Source organism: Pinus tabuliformis, chromosome 6 (genome assembly GCF_031772625.1).
Source record: "Pinus tabuliformis cultivar Carrire ecotype Pingquan chromosome 6, CPIR1, whole genome shotgun sequence".
In the NCBI taxonomy this organism is placed as follows: Eukaryota; Viridiplantae; Streptophyta; class Pinopsida; order Pinales; family Pinaceae; genus Pinus; species Pinus tabuliformis.
In genome coordinates, this window is record NC_142292.1 from 1682689463 (window position 1) to 1682711288 (window position 21826).

At 33.4% G+C, this 21826-nt stretch overlaps 1 protein-coding gene and 1 long non-coding RNA gene across 3 annotated transcripts; both read right to left on the reverse strand.

Moving 5' to 3' along the window:
• Positions 1 to 3408: 3408 nt before the first annotated feature.
• Positions 3409 to 4192, reverse strand: LOC149265423 (uncharacterized). Of its 2 annotated transcripts, XR_016251278.1 has the most exons (3): positions 4058 to 4192; positions 3847 to 3915; positions 3409 to 3695 (listed from the first exon to the last, which is right to left on the reverse strand). It is a non-coding gene; the product is annotated as an uncharacterized LOC149265423 (long non-coding RNA). The 2 variants fall into 2 exon arrangements; XR_016251280.1 differs by lacking the exon at positions 4058 to 4192 and having other exon boundaries at positions 3847 to 4014.
• Positions 4193 to 20663: 16471 nt separating this feature from the next.
• LOC149265424 (uncharacterized) lies at positions 20664 to 21436 on the reverse strand. The gene is made up of 2 exons (XM_089393025.1): positions 21041 to 21436; positions 20664 to 20927 (listed from the first exon to the last, which is right to left on the reverse strand). Exons 1-2 carry the CDS (start codon positions 21315 to 21317, stop codon positions 20845 to 20847), a joined length of 360 nt encoding a protein of 119 aa, XP_089249151.1. The 5' UTR covers positions 21318 to 21436; the 3' UTR covers positions 20664 to 20844.
• Positions 21437 to 21826: the final 390 nt, after the last annotated feature.

Consider the following 21826-nt stretch of genomic DNA (forward strand, 5'->3'; position numbering starts at 1 on the left):
TAATCTACATTTTCCTTTTTTATGTTTAAAGTGGATTTATTATTTTTCTTTTAGTAAAATAAAATAATTTATATCAAATATTAAAATTATTAAAATTATTTTTCATATTAGTAACCTCAATCTATTTAAATCCTATTTTAATGTTGGATTTAAAAATTAGAATTAATTATATATTTAGTAACTTATTATTTTTTAAAAATTTGACTTTTATAATTTAATTATTAGAAATAATGTAGCTTAAAAAAAATTACATGCATTAAATTTATCAAATATATGTCTAGAATAACTAAATTATTTAATTATGAATCTATCAAAATATAAATACTATTTTTATTGGAAAATTGTAAACTTAAACTACATTTTTTTTTGTGTTTAAAGTTGATTTATTATTTTTCTTTTTGTAAAATAAAATAATTTACATTAAATATTAAAATTATTAAAATTATTTTTGATATTAATAATCTCAATCTATATAAATTCTAATTGAATGCTGGATTTAAAATTTAGAATTAATTATATATTTAGTAACTTATTATTTTTTAAAACTTTGACTTTTATAATTTAATTATTAGAAATCATCTAGCTTAAAAATAATGGCATACATTAAATTTATCAAATATATGTCTAGAATAATTAAATTATTTAATTATCAATCTATGAAAATATAAATACTATTTTTATTGGAAAATTGTAAACTTAAATTACAATTTTTTTTTTTTTTTGTTTAAAGTGGATTTATTATTTTTCTTTTAGTAAAATAAAATAATTTATATTTAATATTTAAATTATTAAAATTATTTTTGAGACTAAAAATCTCAATCTATATAAATTCTATTTTAATGTTGGATTTAAAAATTAGAATTAATTATATAGTTATTATCTTACTATTTTTTAAGGCTTTGACTTTTATAGTTTAATTATTAGAAATCATCTAGCTTAAAAATAATTACATACATTAAATTTATCAAATATATGTCTGGAATAACTAAATTATTTCATTATGAATCTATCAAAATATAAATACAATTTTTATTGGAGAATTGTAAACTTAATCTACATTTTCCTTTTTTATGTTTAAAGTGGATTTATTATTTTTATTTTAGTAAAATAAAATAATTTATATTAAATAGTTAAATTATTAAAATTATTTTTTATATTAATAATCTCAATCTATATAAATTATATTTTATTGTTGGATTTAAAATTTAGAATCAATTATATATTTACTAACTTATTATTTTTTAAAACTTTGACTTTTATAATTTAATTATTAGAAATCATCTAGCTTAAAAATGATTACATACATTAAGTTTATCAAATATATGTCTAGAATAACTAAATTATTTCATTAAGAATCTATCCAAATATAAATACAATTTTTATTGGAGAATTGTAAACTTAGTCTACATTTTCCTTTTTTATGTTTAAAGTGGATTTATTATTTTTCTTTTAGTAAAATAAAATAATTTATATTTAATATTTAAGTTATTAAAATTATTAAAACTATTTTTGAGACTAGTAATCTCAATCTATATAAATTGTATTCTAATGTTGGATTTAAAAACTAGAATTAATTATATATTTAGTATCTTATTATTTTTTAAAGATTGGCTTTTATAATTTAATTATTAGAAATCATCTAGCTTAAAAAATAATTACATACATTAAATTTATCGAAGATATGTCTAGAATAACTAAATTATTTCGTTATGAATCTATCAAAATATAAATACAATTTTTATTGGAGAATTGTTGTGATGACCCCAGAGAATGTAGACCTTTGAATTTTACTGTGGGAAAAGACAGAATTAAGTATAACATTGGAAGACTTTTTAAAACTTTAATAGTATTCCTTTTTATTTATATGTGTATTAAAATATATTAAGAAAGAAATACTTATTGAAATGCTGGTGACTTCTCAGAGGGAGTTGGAAAAGAAAATCAGTTGTTGAAACTGCACTCAACTACCTTCCCTAACTGGAAAGGCTTCCAGGGAAAAGGGAAGGGGGGTGGCAAAAATCTGCACTGTAGAGACAGGCAGAAAAAAGAAAGAAAAGATTGAAAAGACTAAGTCTGGTAAGGACCAGATAGTCAAGCACTGAGTGCAATCTTGCTGAGGATAGTGATCCGGCAAGAGAAAGCTAGGGGGGAGACTCTGGTCTTGAAGGACGAGTCTCACGGTTGGGCGGATAAACAGAGAATGCAACAGGTATTGCAGGTGATCCACTGAGGAATTCATTTGCCGGCAGGGACCAGGTAAGTAGAAAATCCCTTGGACATCTGCAAAGTTATCTGTTTTGTTTTTTTTTGGAAAGAGATATACTCAATACTTTATATATTGCTGCATTGAAAATGACTGAGGAGTAATGGATATCTGAACATAGAGACTGTGTTCTTCTGCCTCTGTAAAATGCAAAAGGAAAAAGAAACCTGTGTGGGGTGAGAATACCTTGAGCAAGGGGATTCAGGCACAAAGATTAGGTACTGAGGTTAACCTCACAAATTCACTGAGCAGGGAACATCCCTGAGCCGCAAAAGTTTCAGTCTCACTGTAACCGGATGGGGACAAAACTGTAAAACCAGTAATAATAAGGGCTACTTGTAACCTGCTCCCTGAGTATTCTACCCTAGGAGAAAACACTTGTCAGAACATATATATATATATATATATATATATATATATATATATATATATATATATATATATATATATATATATATATATATATAATGTAGCGGAATGGAATAGCAATAGTATTAAGCATAGTATGGGAAAAACGATGGTTAAGTTCCTGAGAATGTAAATGAGTCTTGGTTACGAGTAAGGTAAAAGAAAGAACAAGACAGACTATAACATCATACCAAAAGGACAGAGATAAATTGGAAAACTGTAATTAAAAATAAACCCTTCAAGTCCGATAAATTTCCATGGTACAGAACTTTCTTCCAATAATACTGTAACAAAAGTATACATTAAACATTTAACGAGTAACAAAAGTGAGGTAACATCTTTCTGCAATCCACAATCTCGAAAAAAAAAAAGAAAACAAAGCTGTAAATCGAGTTATCTGGTAGAGAACCAATCTTCGACAGCCGTTATGAGCGAGATCAAAAGCCGCAACACATATACATAGTAATGCATAAAGTCATAATCATGCCTGAAACTGCTATCAATAAAATCATGTGAATTTTCCAATAAATCTTCTTTACCTAAACCATGAGGAGGGTTTTGCCAAAACAAATATCCATAGTCCTATGTCATTATAAAAGACTGTGCAACCAGATTAACGGATAGCAAGTGACTGTTAAGAAGTTATATAAAATCTGGGTCGTTATTACCCGAAAGAACACAACCATAATTGCTAACGTTTCATTCATAGGAATAGAGACGGAACTCTAATGCAAAAATTAGCAAAAGCCGCAAGGCTACAAACATCCTGTTATCATAAGAAGTAAGTAAAAGATTGTGTTCAGACAATGTAAACCAACAAGAATGTGCATCAAGTTATACCCATACATATATTCTTGAATAATAAGGTCAAATTTACAACTATTCAGATTAGCCGAATACAGGCCTTCATAGATTTAACATTTCTCAATCCTGAAACTTGGACTGTTAGGGCTCCACCTGGAACCCATACATTTGCAATTAGAAGAGGCGTAAAGCAGATCAGGTGTGAGCCTCCTGTCGCCATCTGCGACCAACAATGGGAAGGGGGTAAGGTTATGGATCGTTGGGCTACGTCTAGGGTATGAGGGAGAGAAACCCCTCTGCTGTCAGACATAAATGAAAACCACTAACCCTGAACAACTACCCTAAGAGTGTTTGAAAAAGAAGAAACACACCTGTAAGGAAGTCGAATAAGTCGTAAAATTGGAAGGAGACCTTTCTCTTCCAGTAGCGAGCTCGGAAGGCTGGGCAGCACCGTGCCCCATCAAAAACAAACAAGCATGATATCCATTAGTTCTATACAAACCCAGGAAAAATTTCTAAACAGAAATAGAAGCCGGGAGTGAAAGAACTTAAAATATATAAGGATAGCAGATGTAACTTTACAAGGAAATCATCGAAAAAGTGCATATAGTGCCTCTGGATGGTCGCTTGGCGGTCTGAGGAACTCAAGTTGGTCCTCTAGCAGCAATGAGGTGGAGCGGATTGAAGCATGGTCACCAAGCCTTGCGGAAATCTCGAGAAGACTGAATAGAAACTAGTGTTATAGGGTTAATCTATGATGGTAACGGCAGAGGCAGCGCAACCCTTGGATTAACATCAAAACATCCTGACCGTCGAGTAAGGCGGTAAAACCAAAGGCGCGAACCCCAGTGTAATGACCCCAGAGGATGTAAATATGAAATTTTACTATGGTAAAAGATAGTATGGTAGTTGTTGTTTTATTTAAAAAAAACAAAACTCTGATAAACTATTTTATTGAGAAATTTAAATATTTCCTTGAAATGCTGGCAGCCTCTTAAAGGAGGATTTCAAAGAAAGTAGTCAGTTGTAATAACTGATTGAAACTACCTTCCCAAGCAGGAAAAGTCCTGGTAGTGGGAGGAAGCTCTGTGCTGTGGGGACAGACAGAGAAATCTTTTCCAAAAAGAAGGAAAGAGAAGAAAATACAAGAAAAACTGGTTAAGTCTGGTAAGGACCAGATAACCAGGCACAAGGTGCACATATCTTGTTGAGGGCTGAAGGCCTGCAAGATGGCTCGGGGGGAGAATCCAGTTTGATAGATGGATCTCATGGCTGGGTGGAAGAGCAAAATCGAAGTACAGGTGACTGGATTAAGTACCTATTCGTGACTCTGGCGAACCAGGTACGGTTTCAAACTGCAGAGTCTTTGTTGAATTAAAATGAGGAATATGCAGTGAGCTTCTAATAGTCAAATAATAATTGCATTTCATTCCCTTCGATACTGTCATACTGTTAATATAGCTACACAGGTGTAGTTTTAATTAAAAGACAGGTTATTATTCAATAGACATGATACGAAGTAATCAGAGAGGCAGAGGCAGTCTCAAGTAAAGAAAAGCGGTTAACGAAAACAAGCAGTCCAGAATGCCTAGAATATAACAAACTACTAATGTAATGTGCCAAAACAAGAACAAGATTAGAGACCTCTGAGCCTAAGTAGTGAATACCGGCTATAGTTCGGATTCTAAACACATCGACAGGGAGGAGGTGAACCCATTTCTATTTATAGGAAACTGTTGAAATGCGAAGAACTATCATACTGTTCCAGACAAAGAAAGAAAATAAACATACTCTGTAATCGTACGAGATAGGGAGCCATACCGTATTCTGTTACAACCAATATTAACAAATAACAGTGTTCGCAATTGCAGTTGCAGAGGAATCAGTTCAATATAGAATGACAAAGGAAAATGAGATATCAGATCAAGAAAACCTGTGCATGCTACCACAGAAGAATTCCATACCTGTGTATATTCCAACATTTTTAGAGGAAAGAAGTATGGTGTACTGATAAAACCGAAATGAGAACATCCATAGCAAAACTATTATTGACAAGAGTCACATGGAAATACCAGAACGATTTATCCGAAACTGTAACAAAACTTAAGTAAATCAAAGAGCCCTGCCGTCGCTGAGACGGGCAGCTTATCCATAGCTGGAGGCGGAAATCAACGGTAAACAAGGAAAAACAAACCGTGCACATCATATTAATATTGCTAAGTATACAAAACATATTAATAAAATTGCTCAAAGCGCAAGCAACCCAGAGGGGGTTCAGACAGAGCAACGTTTTCATATACAAATTAAAAAAAATAACACCCCGATAGTGTAACCTTAGAAGGGTAACATTGTACATATGTATAAATGAAAAAATTTCAAAAAATATAGTCTGGTTTCGCTAACCCAAGGCTGTGCATTACGGCTAGACCCTGTGCAATGTCATAAATTAAGTACAGAGACCCAATGTCCAGATATGCCGAAAGGGCGGTTATACAATAACAAATTTAATCCACAGATAACTGAAATCGAGTACATGGGTTCGCCATGGACTATATTTCACCAGGGCTGGACATGGACTCAAGCCAGATAACAAAACACATATAAACCGTGAGGGTCCTCTTTGGGAGATACCTCAGCAATCGAAGCGAGGAAAACCAGCATTCGGACGACGGACTGCAACAAATCATAAATGCGAGTATATCAAGGTCAAGGAGCTTCTGAGCTCTCAATTGCAGGAGAAAAGTAAAATAAGAGGTGTAAACTTACCTGTAGCTGCCGAGAGAGCTGAGGCATTGAGGTTAAACACCTTGACATTGTCGGAGGGGTTTGAATAGACCCATCTGCACGCTTTGCCAACAAAGAGAACAAATCAGTATGAACCTCTAGCGATTAACAACTTAACTCTGAATGCAAACCATAAATTAAGAAGCAGATGATCATTACCTGTGTAGGCTTAACGCTGAGCACTCCACGGCCTCCTGAGGGATGGCAGGGTGTGAAGATGACGCTAGAGGTTTCGAACCGGTGTCTGAGCACCAAAGTGGAACCGGAAAGACTTGCGAACAAATGAGTTCTGGGCTTGCTCCGATGGGGTTTTGAATAACCTAAAACCCTCGGGCTCTTTCCAGCCCTTCGATCTAAGGATTAGATCCTGATCGTTGAAGTAGAGCGGGAAACTGGGCGAAGAAGCTGAGAAACCCGAACCCGAGGTGTCACATGGCCGGGTGGGCAAGCCATGCCACCTGCCATGGTGTGGACTGAATTCATAAAGGCAGCGGATGACTTGGCGCCTGCAACAGCTGCGACCGGACCACCAAACCCCGCGCCAAATTAATACACCGCGTACTGAGGTGGGTTGAAGAGTTATGTTTTAGATGTGAAATCAAATACCGCCATAAACCAAATCACCATGTAAAATATATATCATGGCAGCATATAACCGACCTGTGGTAAGGTGTTGGGACTAAGCCACATAGGTTTTACAATGTTATATAGTATAAAGTGTTGGGTAATGTATTATTGAGTTTAATATGCGACAATACATAAAAGTATGAAGTATATAGTGTAGTAAAAGTAACTTGTAGGGTGCTCATTAATTTTTTTTTTTATGTATATGTAATAGAGGGTGTGACAAATTGGTATCAGAGCCCAGTTTCAACACTGTGGCCTCAAGAATGACATGTTCACTATGCAGAAGCTTACACCATGTATGCGTATAAAAAGTTAATAAATTAATTAACTGTTGTTTCTGTCTATTTAGGGGTGAGATACAGGAATATAACAGCTAATAGTTAAGCCAGGAAAAAGTAGTGAAATGCAAGGAGTCGGCAGCAACCCTCGGGAAAACCCAGAGCTGTGGGTACAGTTGGGTGAGGAAACACGAAGTACCAATCTCGCAATACTGGAAACTGTTCAGGAGTTGAAAAATGAGATGGCACAATTACGAGAAGACAACGCGCGTTTGACAGTAGGACAAGAGAGAATTCTGAAGAGTTTGTCGGACAGGCAGAACCCACTCTTATCTAATCCTAGCGCGGAACAGCAGAGGATGACAGAAGAACAAGACTATCAGATTGGACCTGAAAATTCAGAAGGTAAGGAGGATCATTCTGATAATGTACCAGAGTAGCAAACCTCAAAACGTCAAAGAATGGAGCTACAGGGAGAATTTTGAAAAATTAAACCCCCACATTTTGATGGAGAACAAGAAGAAGCAACTGAAGCATGGCTAATAAATATGAACAAATATTTTCAATTGTACGAGTATGATCATAACTTGAAGGTGCGACTGGCTATCTTCTAGTTACAAGGTAAGGCAACCTTGTGGTGGGAGGAAATCAAGATTGTCAAGGGGGTAAGTGAACGGACCATCACATGGGGGAAGTTTCAGAAATAATTCAAAGAAAGATACCTGACCGAGCGCTTCTACGATGAAAAGGCAAGAGAATTCCATGATTTAAGACTGGGGCAGCAGACTATGGACGAGTTCATTAATCGCTTTACTTCTCTGCTACGTTATGTACCTTATATTAAGGAGGAAAAAGCCAAGGTACAAAGGTTTGTGAGTAGCTTACCTTCATATATAAGAGAGAGGATTGAGTTTGACAATCCTAGGACCATGGATGAGGCTATTCGTAAAGCAAGGATCTGCTACCAGCAGAATAAACAGAAGGGGGATGCTTCAAATAAAAAATGGAATGAAAGAAGGAGTAGTCGGGTGGTTGGAAACAACAAAGGAGGTCGCAGTAATGGAGGAAAGGGAGCTGGTAAAGGATTAAACAGCAGAACTGTAGCAAAAAGTGCACCCCGAGCTAGGCCAATAAGTGAATCTAGAGTAAGTGAACAACCTGTTAGGCTAGAAGGTGAAGGAATGACCAGACCTCCAGTTCAATGCTGGGGCTGTGGAGGACCTCACTATGTTAAAAACTACCCACAACGAAAGGGGACGGACCAAATATTCCAAATTCATGAAGCATCGACCGTTGGGGACGTGGCACGTAGTGTACCGAGGATTAACGTAGCCTTGGATGACCGCCAAGTGGAAAACCAGCCGACTATGGTGGAATTTGAAGGTAAAATTTCAAACCTTTCTATAACTGTTCTTATTGATCCAGGAGCTACTTTAAGTTATATTAGCCCAAAGATAGTAGAACAGTGTAAGTTACAATCTGAAAAATTCAGAAATCCGTGGTTGGTCCAATTAGCTACAGGAGCCAAGAGACGGGTCTTGGAAAAAATAAATAATTGCTCTTTAACCGTAGCAGGACAACCAATAGTTGTGGATCTGAACGTACTACCCTTGGGTTCATATGACATCCTGATTGGGATGGATTGGCTGGAGAAACACTGGTCCTTAGTGAACTGCAAGACTAAAACCATTTACTATAAAAATGATCTAGGAGAGCAGCAAGAACTACAAGGGATCAAGCATCCCGTACGGATTCGACCCATTACAGCATCTCAGTTAGCTAAATGCATCAAAAAGAAATGTCAGATTTATGCTATTCAGGTGGGCTACGCAAATCAGAAGGATAAAACTGCTATGTTGGGCAACATTCCGGTGGTGCAAGAATTTGCAGATGTTTTTCCAGAGGAAGTACCGGGATTACCACCTAAAAGAGATGTGGACTTTACAATCGAATTGATTTCGGGGGTAGCACCCGTGTCCCGGGCACCATACCGAATGAGCGTACCAGAATTAACAGAATTAAAAAATGCAACTGTAGGAGCTGCTAGACAAAAATTACATCCGTCCCAGTGTATCACCCTGGGGAGACCCAATGTTATTTGTCAAAAAGAAAGATGGAACTTTTCGGATGTGTATTGATTATCGTCAGCTGAATAAGCTCACAATCAAAAATAAATATCCTTTGCCCCGGATTGACGAACTTTTTGATCAAGTGAAGGGGGCAACGGTGTTCTCTAAGATCGATCTGCGATCTGGTTATCATCAGATTAGAATTAAAGAGGAAGATATCGCTAAGACAACTTTCAGAACGCGGTATGGGCATTACGAGTTCGTGGTGCTACCTTTCGGTCTGACCAATGCACCTGCTACCTTCATGTGTTTGATGAACAGTGTGTTTCACAGGTTCTTAGATAAATTTGTGTTGATATTCATAGACGATATTCTGATTTACTCCCGATCGAGGAAGGAGCATGAGGAACATCTTAGAGTGGTGTTGCAAACTTTGCGAGAACATCAGTTGTATGCAAAGTTTAGTAAGTGTGATTTCTTCCGGGAAGAGATACAATACTTAGGTCATATAATCACCAAGGAGGGGATTGCAGTAGACCCTGAAAAAATAAGGACTATAATGGAATGGCCCATACCAAAGGACGTGGCAGATATTAGGTCCTTTATGGGGATAGCTGGCTATTATAGAAGGTTTATGGAAGGTTTTTCAAGGGTAGCATACCCTATCACCTCCTTACAAAAGAAGGGGAAGGTATTTAAGTGGACCTCAGAGTGTCAGTGGAGCTTTGAGCAGCTTAAACACTTACTCACCACCACACCCATTTTGAGTATAGCTGATCCTAATAAGGATTACGTGGTCTGTACTGACGCAAGCAAAGAGGGTGTGGGAGGAGTGTTGATGCAAGAGGGAAGAGTAATTGCATATGAATCAAGGAAACTAAAGGAACATGAGCAGAAATACTCTGCTTACGACTTGGAGTTGGCAGCCGTTATCCATGCACTGAAAATGTGGTGACATTACCTTTTGGGAAGAAAATTTCTGTTGTTGATAGACCATCACAGTTTAACAAACTATTTCAGCCAACCCACCTTAAATACGAGACAAGCTCGTTGGGCAGACTTCTTAAGTGGGTTTGATTTTGAAATTAAGCATTTGAAGGGAAAGGAGAACCGGGTAGCTGACGCATTGAGTCGAAAGGTACAATGTGTGTGCAGAATTTCGGTCAGTAAATGGCAGAGTACCTTACTTGAAAAGATAAAATTAGCGGCTGATCAAGATGTTGTTTATCAACAAATTAAACAGCAGGTATAGCAACTTTCTGATAAGGAGATACAACAGGGATATGAATTAGACGATGCCAGAATGTTGTACTTTAATAAAAGGTTGTATGTACCTAATGAAGATAGTCTTAGAAAACTGATTCTGGACGAATTTCATATCAGCCATTACACCGGGCATCCAGGATACCAGAAAATGGTCACCGCACTTCGGAAGGAATACTATTGGCCAAGAATGAAGAAGAATATAGCTGAATACCTGGCGCGATGCCTAGAATTTCAACAAATTAAGGCAGAGAATTTGCATATGGCAGGGCTGCTACAACCCTTACCCATTCCGGAATGGAAATGGGAAACTATTTCCATGGATTTTATAACTGGGTTTCCCCGAACAAAGAAAAACTAATGATTCTATTATGGTGGTGGTAGATAAGCTAAGTAAGGCAACACACTTCATACCTGTACAGTCCACATATAAAGCTGTGCAAATTGCTCATATTTTCATGCAAAATGTGTTCAAATTGCATGGACTTACGAAGGTAATAATATCTGATCATGATGTCAAGTTCACATCGACTTTTTGGAGAGCATTGTTTGCTGAACTGGGAACACAACTGAACTTTAGCACAGCCTATCATCCCCAGACTGATGGCCAAACGGAACGAGTGAACCAAGTAGTGGAGGACATGTTGAGGGCATGTGTAATGCTAAAACCAACCCAATGGGAGGAATATCTCCACCTGGTTGAATTCGCGTATAATAATGGGTATCATACGTCAACACAGCTGAGTCCCTTTGAGGTTCTGCATGGGCGAAAGTGCCGCACACCCTCAAGTTGGGGTGGACCTGAGGATAGGTTAAGATTTGGCCCGGATATGCTCAAGGAAATGGAAGACATGGAAAAAAAGGTGCGTAACAACTTAAAGGCTGCTCAGGATAGACAAAAAAGTTTTGGAGACCGGAAGAGAAGGTTCAAAGAATTCCAGGTCAGAGACCATGTTTTTGTAAGGATCCAAGCCAGAAGGAGTACCTTGCAGTGGAGTGGGTGTGCCAAACTTGCCCCTCGCTATTTTGGACCTTTTCAAATCCTGGCAAGAGTGGGGCCAGTAGCTTATCAACTCGCCCTACCAAGTCATATTAAGATCCACAATGTTTTCCACGTTTCCGTACTAAAAAAATATGTCTACGATCCTAAACATGTGATCCAATGGCAAGATGTTCGGGTAAGAATTAATCTGGTTATTCTAACTAAGTTTGACCATATACAAGGAAATAACTAGATCTGTTGTTGATTGCAGGTCGAGCCGGAAGGCGAGGTTCTGGTCGAACCACTGAACATTCTCGACCGGAGAGAAGTGCGGCTGCGGAAGCGGGTTATTTCCCAAGCTAAAGTGCAGTGGCAGCACTATGGGCCTGATGAGGCCACTTGGGAGGATGAGGAACTCCTTAAAGAAGCTTACCCGAACTTGTTTAGAGGAAACAGACATCGGGACGATGTCCAAACTCAGGAGGGGGAGATGTAATGACCCCAGAGGATGTAAATATGAAATTTTACTATGGTAAAAGATAGTATGGTAGTTGTTGTTTTATTTAAAAAAAAAAAAACTCTGATAAACTATTTTATTGAGAAATTTAAATATTTTCTTGAAATGCTGGCAGCCTCTTAAAGGAGGATTTCAAAGAAAGTAGTCAGTTGTAATAACTGATTGAAACTACCTTCCCAAGCAGGAAAAGTCCTGGTAGTGGGAGGAAGCTCTGTGCTGTGGGGACAGACAGAGAAATCTTTTCCAAAAAGGAAGGAAAGAGAAGAAAATACAAGAAAAACTGGTTAAGTCTGGTAAGGACCAGATAACCAGGCACAAGGTGCACATATCTTGTTGAGGGCTGAAGGCTTGCAAGATGGCTCGGGGGGAGTATCCAGTTTGATAGATGGATCTCATGGCTGGGTGGAAGAGCAAAATTGAAGTACAGGTGACTGGATTAAGTACCTATTCGTGACTCTGGCGAACCAGGTACGGTTTCAAACTGCAGAGTCTTTGTTGAATTAAAATGAGGAATATGCAGTGAGCTTCTAATAGTCAAATAATAACTGCATTTCATTCCCTTCGATACTGTCATACTGTTAATATAGCTACACAGGTGTAGTTTTAATTAAAAGACAGGTTATTATTCAATAGACATGATACGAAGTAATCAGAGAGGCAGAGGCAGTCTCAAGTAAAGAAAAGCGGTTAACGAAAACAAGCAGTCCAGAATGCCTAGAATATAACAAACTGTTAATGTAATGTGCCAAAACAAGAACAAGATTAGAGACCTCTGAGCCTGAGTAGTGAATACCGGCTGTAGTTCGGATTCTAAACACATCGACAGGGAGGAGGTGAACCCATTTCTATTTATAGGAAACTGTTGAAATGCGAAGAACTATCATACTGTTCCAGACAAAGAAAGAAAATAAACATACTCTGTAATCGTACGAGATGGAGAGCCATACCGTATTCTGTTACAACCAATATTAACAAATAACAGTGTTCGCAATTACAGTTGCAGAGGAATCAGTTCAATATAGAATGACAAAGGAAAACGAGATATCAGATCAAGAAACCTGTGCATGCTACCACAGAAGAATTCCATACCTGTGTATATTCCGACATTTTTAGAGGAAAGAAGTATGGTGTACTGATTAAACCGAAACGAGAACATCCATAGCAAAACTATTATTGACAAGAGTCACATGGAAATACCAGAACGATTTATCCGAAACTGTAACAAAACTTAAGTAAATCAAAGAGCCCTGCCGTCGCTGAGACGGGCAGCTTATCCATAGCTGGAGGCGGAAATCAACGGTAAACAAGGAAAAACAAACCGTGCACATCATATTAATATTGCTAAGTATACAAAACATATTAATAAAATTCCTCAGAGCACAAGCAACCCAGAGGGGGTTCAGACAGAGCAACGTTTTCATATACAAATTAAAAAAAAATAACACCCCGATAGTGTAACCTTAGAAGGGTAACATTGTACATATGTATAAATGAAAAAACTTCAAAAAATATAGCCTGGTTTCGCTAACCCAAGGCTGTGCATTACGGCCAGACCCTGTGCAATGTCATAAATTAAGTACAGAGACCCAATGTCCAGATATGCCGAAAGGGCGGTTATACAATAACAAATTTAATCCACAGATAACTGAAATCGAGTACATGGGTTCGCCATGGACTATATTTCACCAGGGCTGGACATGGACTAAAGCTAGATAACAAAACACATATAAACTGTGAGGGTCCTCTTTGGGAGATACCTCAGCAATCGAAGCGAGGAAAACCAGCATTCGGACGACGGACTGCAACAAATCATAAATGCGAGTATATCAAGGTCAAGGAGCTTCTGAGCTCTCACTTGCAGGAGAAAAGTAAAATAAGAGGTGTAAACTTACCTGTAGCCGCCGAGAGAGCTGAGGCGTTGAGGTTAAACACCTTGACATTGTCGGAGGGGTTTGAACAGACCCATCTGCACGCTTTGCCAGCAAAGAGAACAAATCAGTATGAACCTCTAGCGATTAACAACTTAACTCTGAATGCAAACCATAAATTAAGAAGCAGATGATCATTACCTGTGCAGGCTTAACGCTGAGCACTCCACGGCCTCCTGAGGGATGGCAGGGTGTGAAGACGACGCTGGAGGTTTCGAACCGGTGTCTGAGCACCAAAGTGGAACCGGAAAGACTTGCGAACAAATGAGTTCTGGGCTTGCTCCGATGGGGTTTTGAATAGCCCTAAAACCCTCGGGCTCTTTCCAGCCCTTCGATCTAAGGATTAGATCCTGATCGTTGAAGTAGAGCGGGAAACTGGAGCGAAGAAGCCGAGAAACCCGAACCCGAGGTGTCACATGGCCGGGTGGGCAAGCCATGCCACCTGCCATGGTGTGGACTGAATTCATAAAGGCAGCGGATGACTTGGCGCCTGCAACGGCTGCGGCCGGACCACCAAACCCCGCGCCAAATTAATACACCGCGTACTGAGGTGGGTTGAAGAGTTAGGTTTTAGATGTGAAATCAAATACCGCCATAAACCAAATCACCATGTAAAATATATATCATGGCAGCATATAACCGACCTGTGGTAAGGTGTTGGGACTAAGCCGCATAGGTTTTACAATGTTATATAGTATAAAGTGTTGGGTAATGTATTATTGAGTTTAATATGCGACAATACATAAAAGTATGAAGTATATAGTGTAGTAAAAGTAACTTGTAGGGTGCTCATTAATTTTTTTTTTTATGTATATGTAATAGAGGGTGTGACACCCAGTACACCAGGGACCTCACCCCTTCACGTGAACAAGCCGACGTAATTAAATGCTATGGCCGGGTGTTAAACGCTGGTATCGCCAGCAGTGCCCCTTTGTTCAGTGCCCGTGACAGCTTGTTAATTCCGACAACAGAAAAGACGAAGATACGTTAACCAAAATCATATATGGTGGACCATAGTATCGGGAAGTTAAATTGTAAGGTATTCTTCATACATGGATTAATGCCAACCTATGGTAATGTAAATATAAAAAAAAAAAAATTAATCCCGGGGTATGTGACAATTGTAAACTTAATCTACATTTTCCTTTTTTATGTTTAAAGTGGAGTTATTATTTTTCTTTTAGCTAAATAAAATAATTTATTTTGAAATATTTAAATTATTTAAATTATTTTTTATATTAATAATCTCAATCTATATAAATTCTATTTTAATGTTGGATTTAAAAATTAGAATTAATTATATATTTAGTAACTTGCTACTTTTAAAACTTTCACTCTTGCAATTTAATTATTAGAAATCATCTGCTTAAAAATAATTACATACATTAAATTTATCAAATATATGTCTAGAATGACTAAATTATTTAATTATGAATCTATCAAAATATAAATACTATTTTTATTGGAAAATTGTAAACTTAAACTACATTTTTTTATTTTTATTTTTATGTTTAAAGTGGATTTATTATTTTTCTTTCAGTAAAATAAAATAATTTATATTAAATATTTAAATTATTAAAATTATTAAAATTATTAAAATTATTTTTGAGATTAATAATCTCAATCTTTATAAATTTTATTTTAATGTTTGATTTAAAAGCTTTGACTTTTATAATTTAATTATTGGAAATCATCTAGCTTAAAAATAATTACATACATTAAATTTATCAAATATATGTCTAGAATAAGTAAAAATATTATTTTTTTTACACTTTACTTTCGAAAAAAACATGAGCTAAATATATACGAATTTTTTTATTTTTATTTTTAAACAATTACATCATAATATTAATTTTCCAAATATAACTTATTATTATTCTTTAAAACTTTGACTTTTATAATTTAATTATTAGAAATCATCTAGCTTAAAAATAATTACATACATTAAATTTATCAAACATTTATCTAGAATAACTAAATTATTTAATTATGAATCTATCAAAATATAAATACTATTTTTATTGGAAAATTTTAAACTTAAACTACAATTTTTTTTATTTTTTTTATATATATATATTTTTTTTTATGTTTAAACTGGATCTATTATTTTTCTTTTAGTAAAATAAAATAATTTATATTAAATATTTAAATTATTAATATTAATATTAATATTAATATTTTGATATTAATATTCTCAATCTATATAAATTCTATTTTAATGTTGGATTTAAAAATTAGAATTAATTATATGTTTAGTAACTTATTATTTTTTAAAACTTTGACTTTTATAATTTAATTATTAGAAATCATGTAGCTTAAAAATAATTACATGCATTAAATTTATCAAATATATGTCTAGAATAACTAAATTATTTAATTATGAATCTATCAAAATATAAATACTATTTTCATTGGAAAATTGTAAACTTAACTACATTTTTTTTTTCTTTTTTTTTTATTATGTTTAAAGTGGATTTATTATTTTTCTTTTAGTAAAATAAAATAATTTATATTAAATATTTAAATTATTAAAATTATTTTTGAGGTTAATAATCTCAATCTTTATAAATTCTATTTTAATGTTTGATATAAACGCTTTGACTTTTATAATTTAATTATTAGAAATCATCTAGCTTAAAAATAATTACATACATTAAATTTATCAAATATATGTCTAGAATAAGTAAAAATATTATTTTTTTTACACTTTAATATTGAAAAAAACATGAGCTAAATATATACGAATTTTTTTATTTTTATTTTTAAACAATTAAATCATAATATTAAAAATAATTACATACATTAAATTTATCAAATATTTATCTAGAATAAATAAATTATTTAATTATGAATCTATCAATATATAAATACTACTTTTATTGGAAAATTTTAAACTTAAACTACATTTTTTTTATTTTATTTTTTTGTTTAAACTGGATCTATTATTTTTCTTTAGTCAAATAAAATAATTTATATTAAATATTTAAATAATTAAAAATATTAAAATTATTTTTGATATTAATAATCTCAATCTATATAAATTCTATTTTAATGTTGGATTCAAAAATTAGAATTAATTATATATTTAGTAACTTATTATTTTTAAAACTTTCACTCTTACAATTTAATTATCAGAAATCATCTAACTTAAAAATAATTACATACATTAAATTTATCAAATATATGTCTAGAATAAATAAATTATTTAATTATGAATCTATCAAAATATAAATACTATTTTTATTGGAAAATTGTAAACTTAAACTACATTTTTTATTTTTATTTTTATGTTTAAAGTGGAATTATTATTTTTCTTTTAGTAAAATAAAATAATTTAGATTAAATATTAAAATTATTAAAATTATTTTTGAGATTAATAATCTCAATCTTTATAAATTCTATTTTAATGTTTGATTTAAAAGCTTTGACTTTTATAATTTAATTATTAGAAATCATCTAGCCTAAAAATAATTACATACATTAAATTTATCAAATATATATCTAGAATAAGTAAAAATATTATTTTTTTACACTTTAATATTGAAAAAACATGAGCTAAATATATAGGAATTTTTTTATTTTTTTTTAAAACAATTACATCATAATATTAATTTTCCAAATATAACTTCTTATTATTATTCTTTAAAACTTTGACTTTTATAATTTAATTATTAGAAATCATCTAGCTTAAAAATAATTACATACATTAAATTTATCAAATATTTATCTAGAATAACTAAATTATTTAATTATGAATCTATCAAAATATAAATACTATTTTCATTGGAAAATTTTAAACTTAAACTACAATTTTTTTTATTTTTATTTTTATTTTTTTTATGTTTAAACTCGATCTATTATTTTTCTTTTAGTAAAATAAAATAATTTATATTATATATTTAAATTATTAAAATTATTAAAATTATTTTTGTTATTAATAACCGCAATCTATATAAATTCTATTTTAATGTTGGATTTAAAAATAATAATTAATTATATGTTTAGTAACTTATTATTTTTTAAAACTTTGACTTTTATAATTTAATTATTAGAAATAATGTAGCTTAAAAATAATTACATACATTAAATTTATCAAATATATTTCTAGAATAACTAAATTATTTAATCATGAATCTATCAAAATATAAATAGTATTTTTATTGGAAAATTGTAAACTTAAACTACATTTTTTTTTTCTTTTTTATGTTTAAAGTGGATTTATTATTTTTCTTTTAGTAAAATAAAATAATTTATATTAAATATTTAAATTATTAAAATTATTAAAATTATTTCTGATATTAATAATGTCAATCTATATAAATTCTATTTTAATGTTGGATTTAAAAATTAGAATTAATTATATATTTAGTAGCTTATTATTTTTTAAAACTTTGACTTTTATAATTTAATTATTAGAAATCATGTACCTTAAAAATAATTACATACATTAAATTTATCAAATATATGTCTAGAATAACTAAATTATTTAACTATGAATCTATCAAAATATAAATACTCTTTTTATTGGAAAATTGTAAACTTAATCTACATTTTCTTTGTTTATGCTTAAAGTGGATTTATTATTGTTGTTTTAGTAAAATAAAATAATCTATATTAAATATTTAAATTATTGAAATAATTAAAATTATTTTTGATAGTAACAATCTCAATCTATATAAATTCTATTTTAATGTTGGATTTAAAAATTAGAATTAATTATATATTTAGTAACATATTATTTTTTAAAACTTTGACTTTTACAATTTAATTATTGGAAATCATCTAGCTTAAAAATAATTACAGCCATTAAATTTATCAAATATACATCTAGAATAACTAAACTATTTAATTATGAATCTATCAAAATATAAATACTATTTTTATTGTAAAATTGTAAACTTAAACTACATTTTTTTTTTTTTTTTTTTATGTTTAAAGTTGATTTATCATTTCTCTTTTAGTAAAATAAAATAATTTATATTAAATATTTAAATGATTTTTTATATTAGTAATCTCAATCTATATAAATTCTATTTTAATGTCGGATTTAAAAATTAGAATTAATTATATATTTAGTAACTCATTATTTTTTAAAACTTTGACTTTTATAATTTAATTATTAGAAATTATCTAGCTTAAAAATAATTACATACATTAAATTTATTAAATATATGTCTAGAATAACTAAATTATTTAACTATGAATCTATCAAAATATAAATATGTAATGACCCTGTAAAACTTGTAATTATGAAAGTTACCATGGTAATAAATTAGTGTGAACTGCTAATTACTTTTGTTAAAAGATACTATTTTTATTTTATAAATGGAAGACATTTTGGATAATTGCTGGCAGTCTCCTAAGGGAGGATTTGAAAAAGAAACAGTTATAGAAACTGAAAAGGAAACTAACCCTCAGCCAGGAAAAGTCCTGGGAGGGAAAACCCCTGGTCTGTGGTGACAGAGAGGGAGAGGAAAATCTGAGTGAAAGAGGAAAACAGAGGAAAGGGTTAAGTCTGGTAAGGACCAGATAACCTAGGCACTGAGGTACTTGAGTCTTGTTGAGGGTTGCAGGCCTGCAGGACAGCTCGGGGGGAGAATCCAACGAACTGATGGATCTCATGGCTGGGTGGATAAGAGCAATTATATGACTTTCTGGTGAACATCTGGAGCATTAACTCCTGTAGCGGGCAAACCAGGTACGAACTAATCACCAGATTCAGTTTTTCTTAATCTGTGTGTTGGAAAATTAGGAGGAAATGAATCCAGGTCTCTGTTGCTTGTAAAGGTAAAAGAATATTTACTATCAGTAACCAGAACTAAGAGCATTGTAGTACTAGTTATTAAGCAAGGGATTAGAGACTATCCGCTGTAAGCGTTACAAATAAATGTAGGAAAACTGATACATATTATCAGTACAGAAATTAGTGCTTGCGGACTATCTGACATAAATATAAACATTGCAAGTTAGGCATATGAAAACCGATGCATATTAATGGAATAGAAAATTAGTGCATGCCTCTGCATGGAAACTGAGAACGTGCTATATACATAGAAATTGTACAAGTTCTGGAAGATAGTAACTGTATGAACCCAGAAAATATTACGAAAAACAATGCTGTAATGAGAGTTATTGCAAGTTATTAACGTGATATAAGCAAAGCTACGTTACAAACCCCGGACGAGGGTTTACATTCCTACTTAACCAGACCGGAAGATTAGCTAACATATAGCAATACAAGAAAGCCATTCACATGTTACCGTGTATAAGGCTAACGTTACAAAGATGCGAAACTAAATAATATACATGTAACAACCCTGGCATTTACCGGTCATTACAAACGACTGTACGCGGAAAGGCGGTCACTACACTCATATACCGAGTGCAGGACTTGCTCTCAATGCCGCTTTTAAACAAATATGAAACAAATAAAGTCTTTGCATGAATCGAATGCAAGTTAGACATTGAGATTTATACCGTAAATAATGCATGCCGGTCTAGTAAACCCATAGGGTAGTATCATACCGCTAAGCAAAAGGGAAATGATTATACAGTAAATACATTGGAATGTAAATCTTACATACAAAACCGGTAGCATAAAGACCAAGATGGCCATTAAAGAAAAAACATTGACATAATCTGTGAACTGAAAGTAAGTTATTCATTAAATAAAATTGCGAGCTGTTAACATAGCCATGTAAGAAGTCCTAGCCAGGAAGAAATAGCTGTAGAACCAGCGAAATAGTTCAACCACTCCGAAGCATTTAACTCCATTAAACTGTTAATAGCTCGAGGGAAGCTTTTAAAACGAATATACAGACATTGACTCATTCAAACCCTATCAGGAGATCTTAGCCAAATCAAATGTACAATATATATATGTAGATGGCATGTAAGCCATGATCAGTACCTAGCTAAACCCTAAAAGGCTAATGCAGTACAGGTCCCGCATGAAGAGGCCGTCTGCATAGCGTAACCAGGGTTTGGAAAAATGGTAGCCAGACCTGAGACATGTAATAGAAGTTCATGAGCCACGTCTTGGCCAGAAGACAATGCATCCAACTCCACATTTAAACCATTCTTATCAAGGGAAAAACATTAAACGTGATAAGCATACCTATGAAACCTTTAACCGGCAAATCCTCCTGCAGGCGGTAGGAAACTGTGGACGGCAAACCCACCTGCACATGACTACACACAGTGAACATTCTGAAACAGTCGGGGTATTCAGAGGGTTTCAAGGAATACGAAATACATCTCCGAGGAACCTGACTATAAAAATAAATTACCAGACTTGATAACTTGAGCAGACTATTACCTGAACAGTAAGGTAGGAACCGGAGAGGTTGCAGAGAGAACTGTCGAGTTGTGGAGGAGCTCGACTGCAGCTGCATAGTGCAAATGAACTAATCCGATGAATCCGGTGTCTTAAGTATTGACTGCCAAACCCTAAGCAGATCTGAGCCATCCGATGGGGTTGATAGATCTCCATCGTCCGATTAGGCGGGAGGACCTGGCGCGAAACCCACAGTGGGTGAACCCTCCGGTAGCCACATGGTATCACGTGAAACTGAGCCACTTGGCCACGGAATGGGTGAGCTGGGTTATTACCTCTTCACCATCTGGCACTTAAGCAAATAATGCGAGCCGGGTATGACGAATAAGGTTCAACCTTAACATCAAAGTTTACATGATACCCAAATGTATTTGCGTCGGTGGTAAGTCATGTTCAATGGGAGTTGTTGTTTAGTTTAAGGTTATATATATATATTTACATGCGTATGAGCCTGAGTGAAGGCCTTAGTTATATGATTTGTTTTATTAGTTAGGGGGTGGGTTATTAAGTTAACCACCATTACAATTTTTTTTTTTATTATACATATTATGTTAATGAGATCGTGAC

Bases quoted from the DNA above. Each gene is read 5' to 3' on its own strand.
- LOC149265424 (XM_089393025.1), bottom strand. From the start codon at position 21,317: ATGCAGCTGCAGTCGAGCTCCTCCACAACTCGACAGTTCTCTCTGCAA. The intron at 20,928-21,040 runs GTATGCTTATCA...TACATGTCTCAG, and splicing joins GCCGGTTAAAGGTTTCATAG to GTCTGGCTACCATTTTTCCA.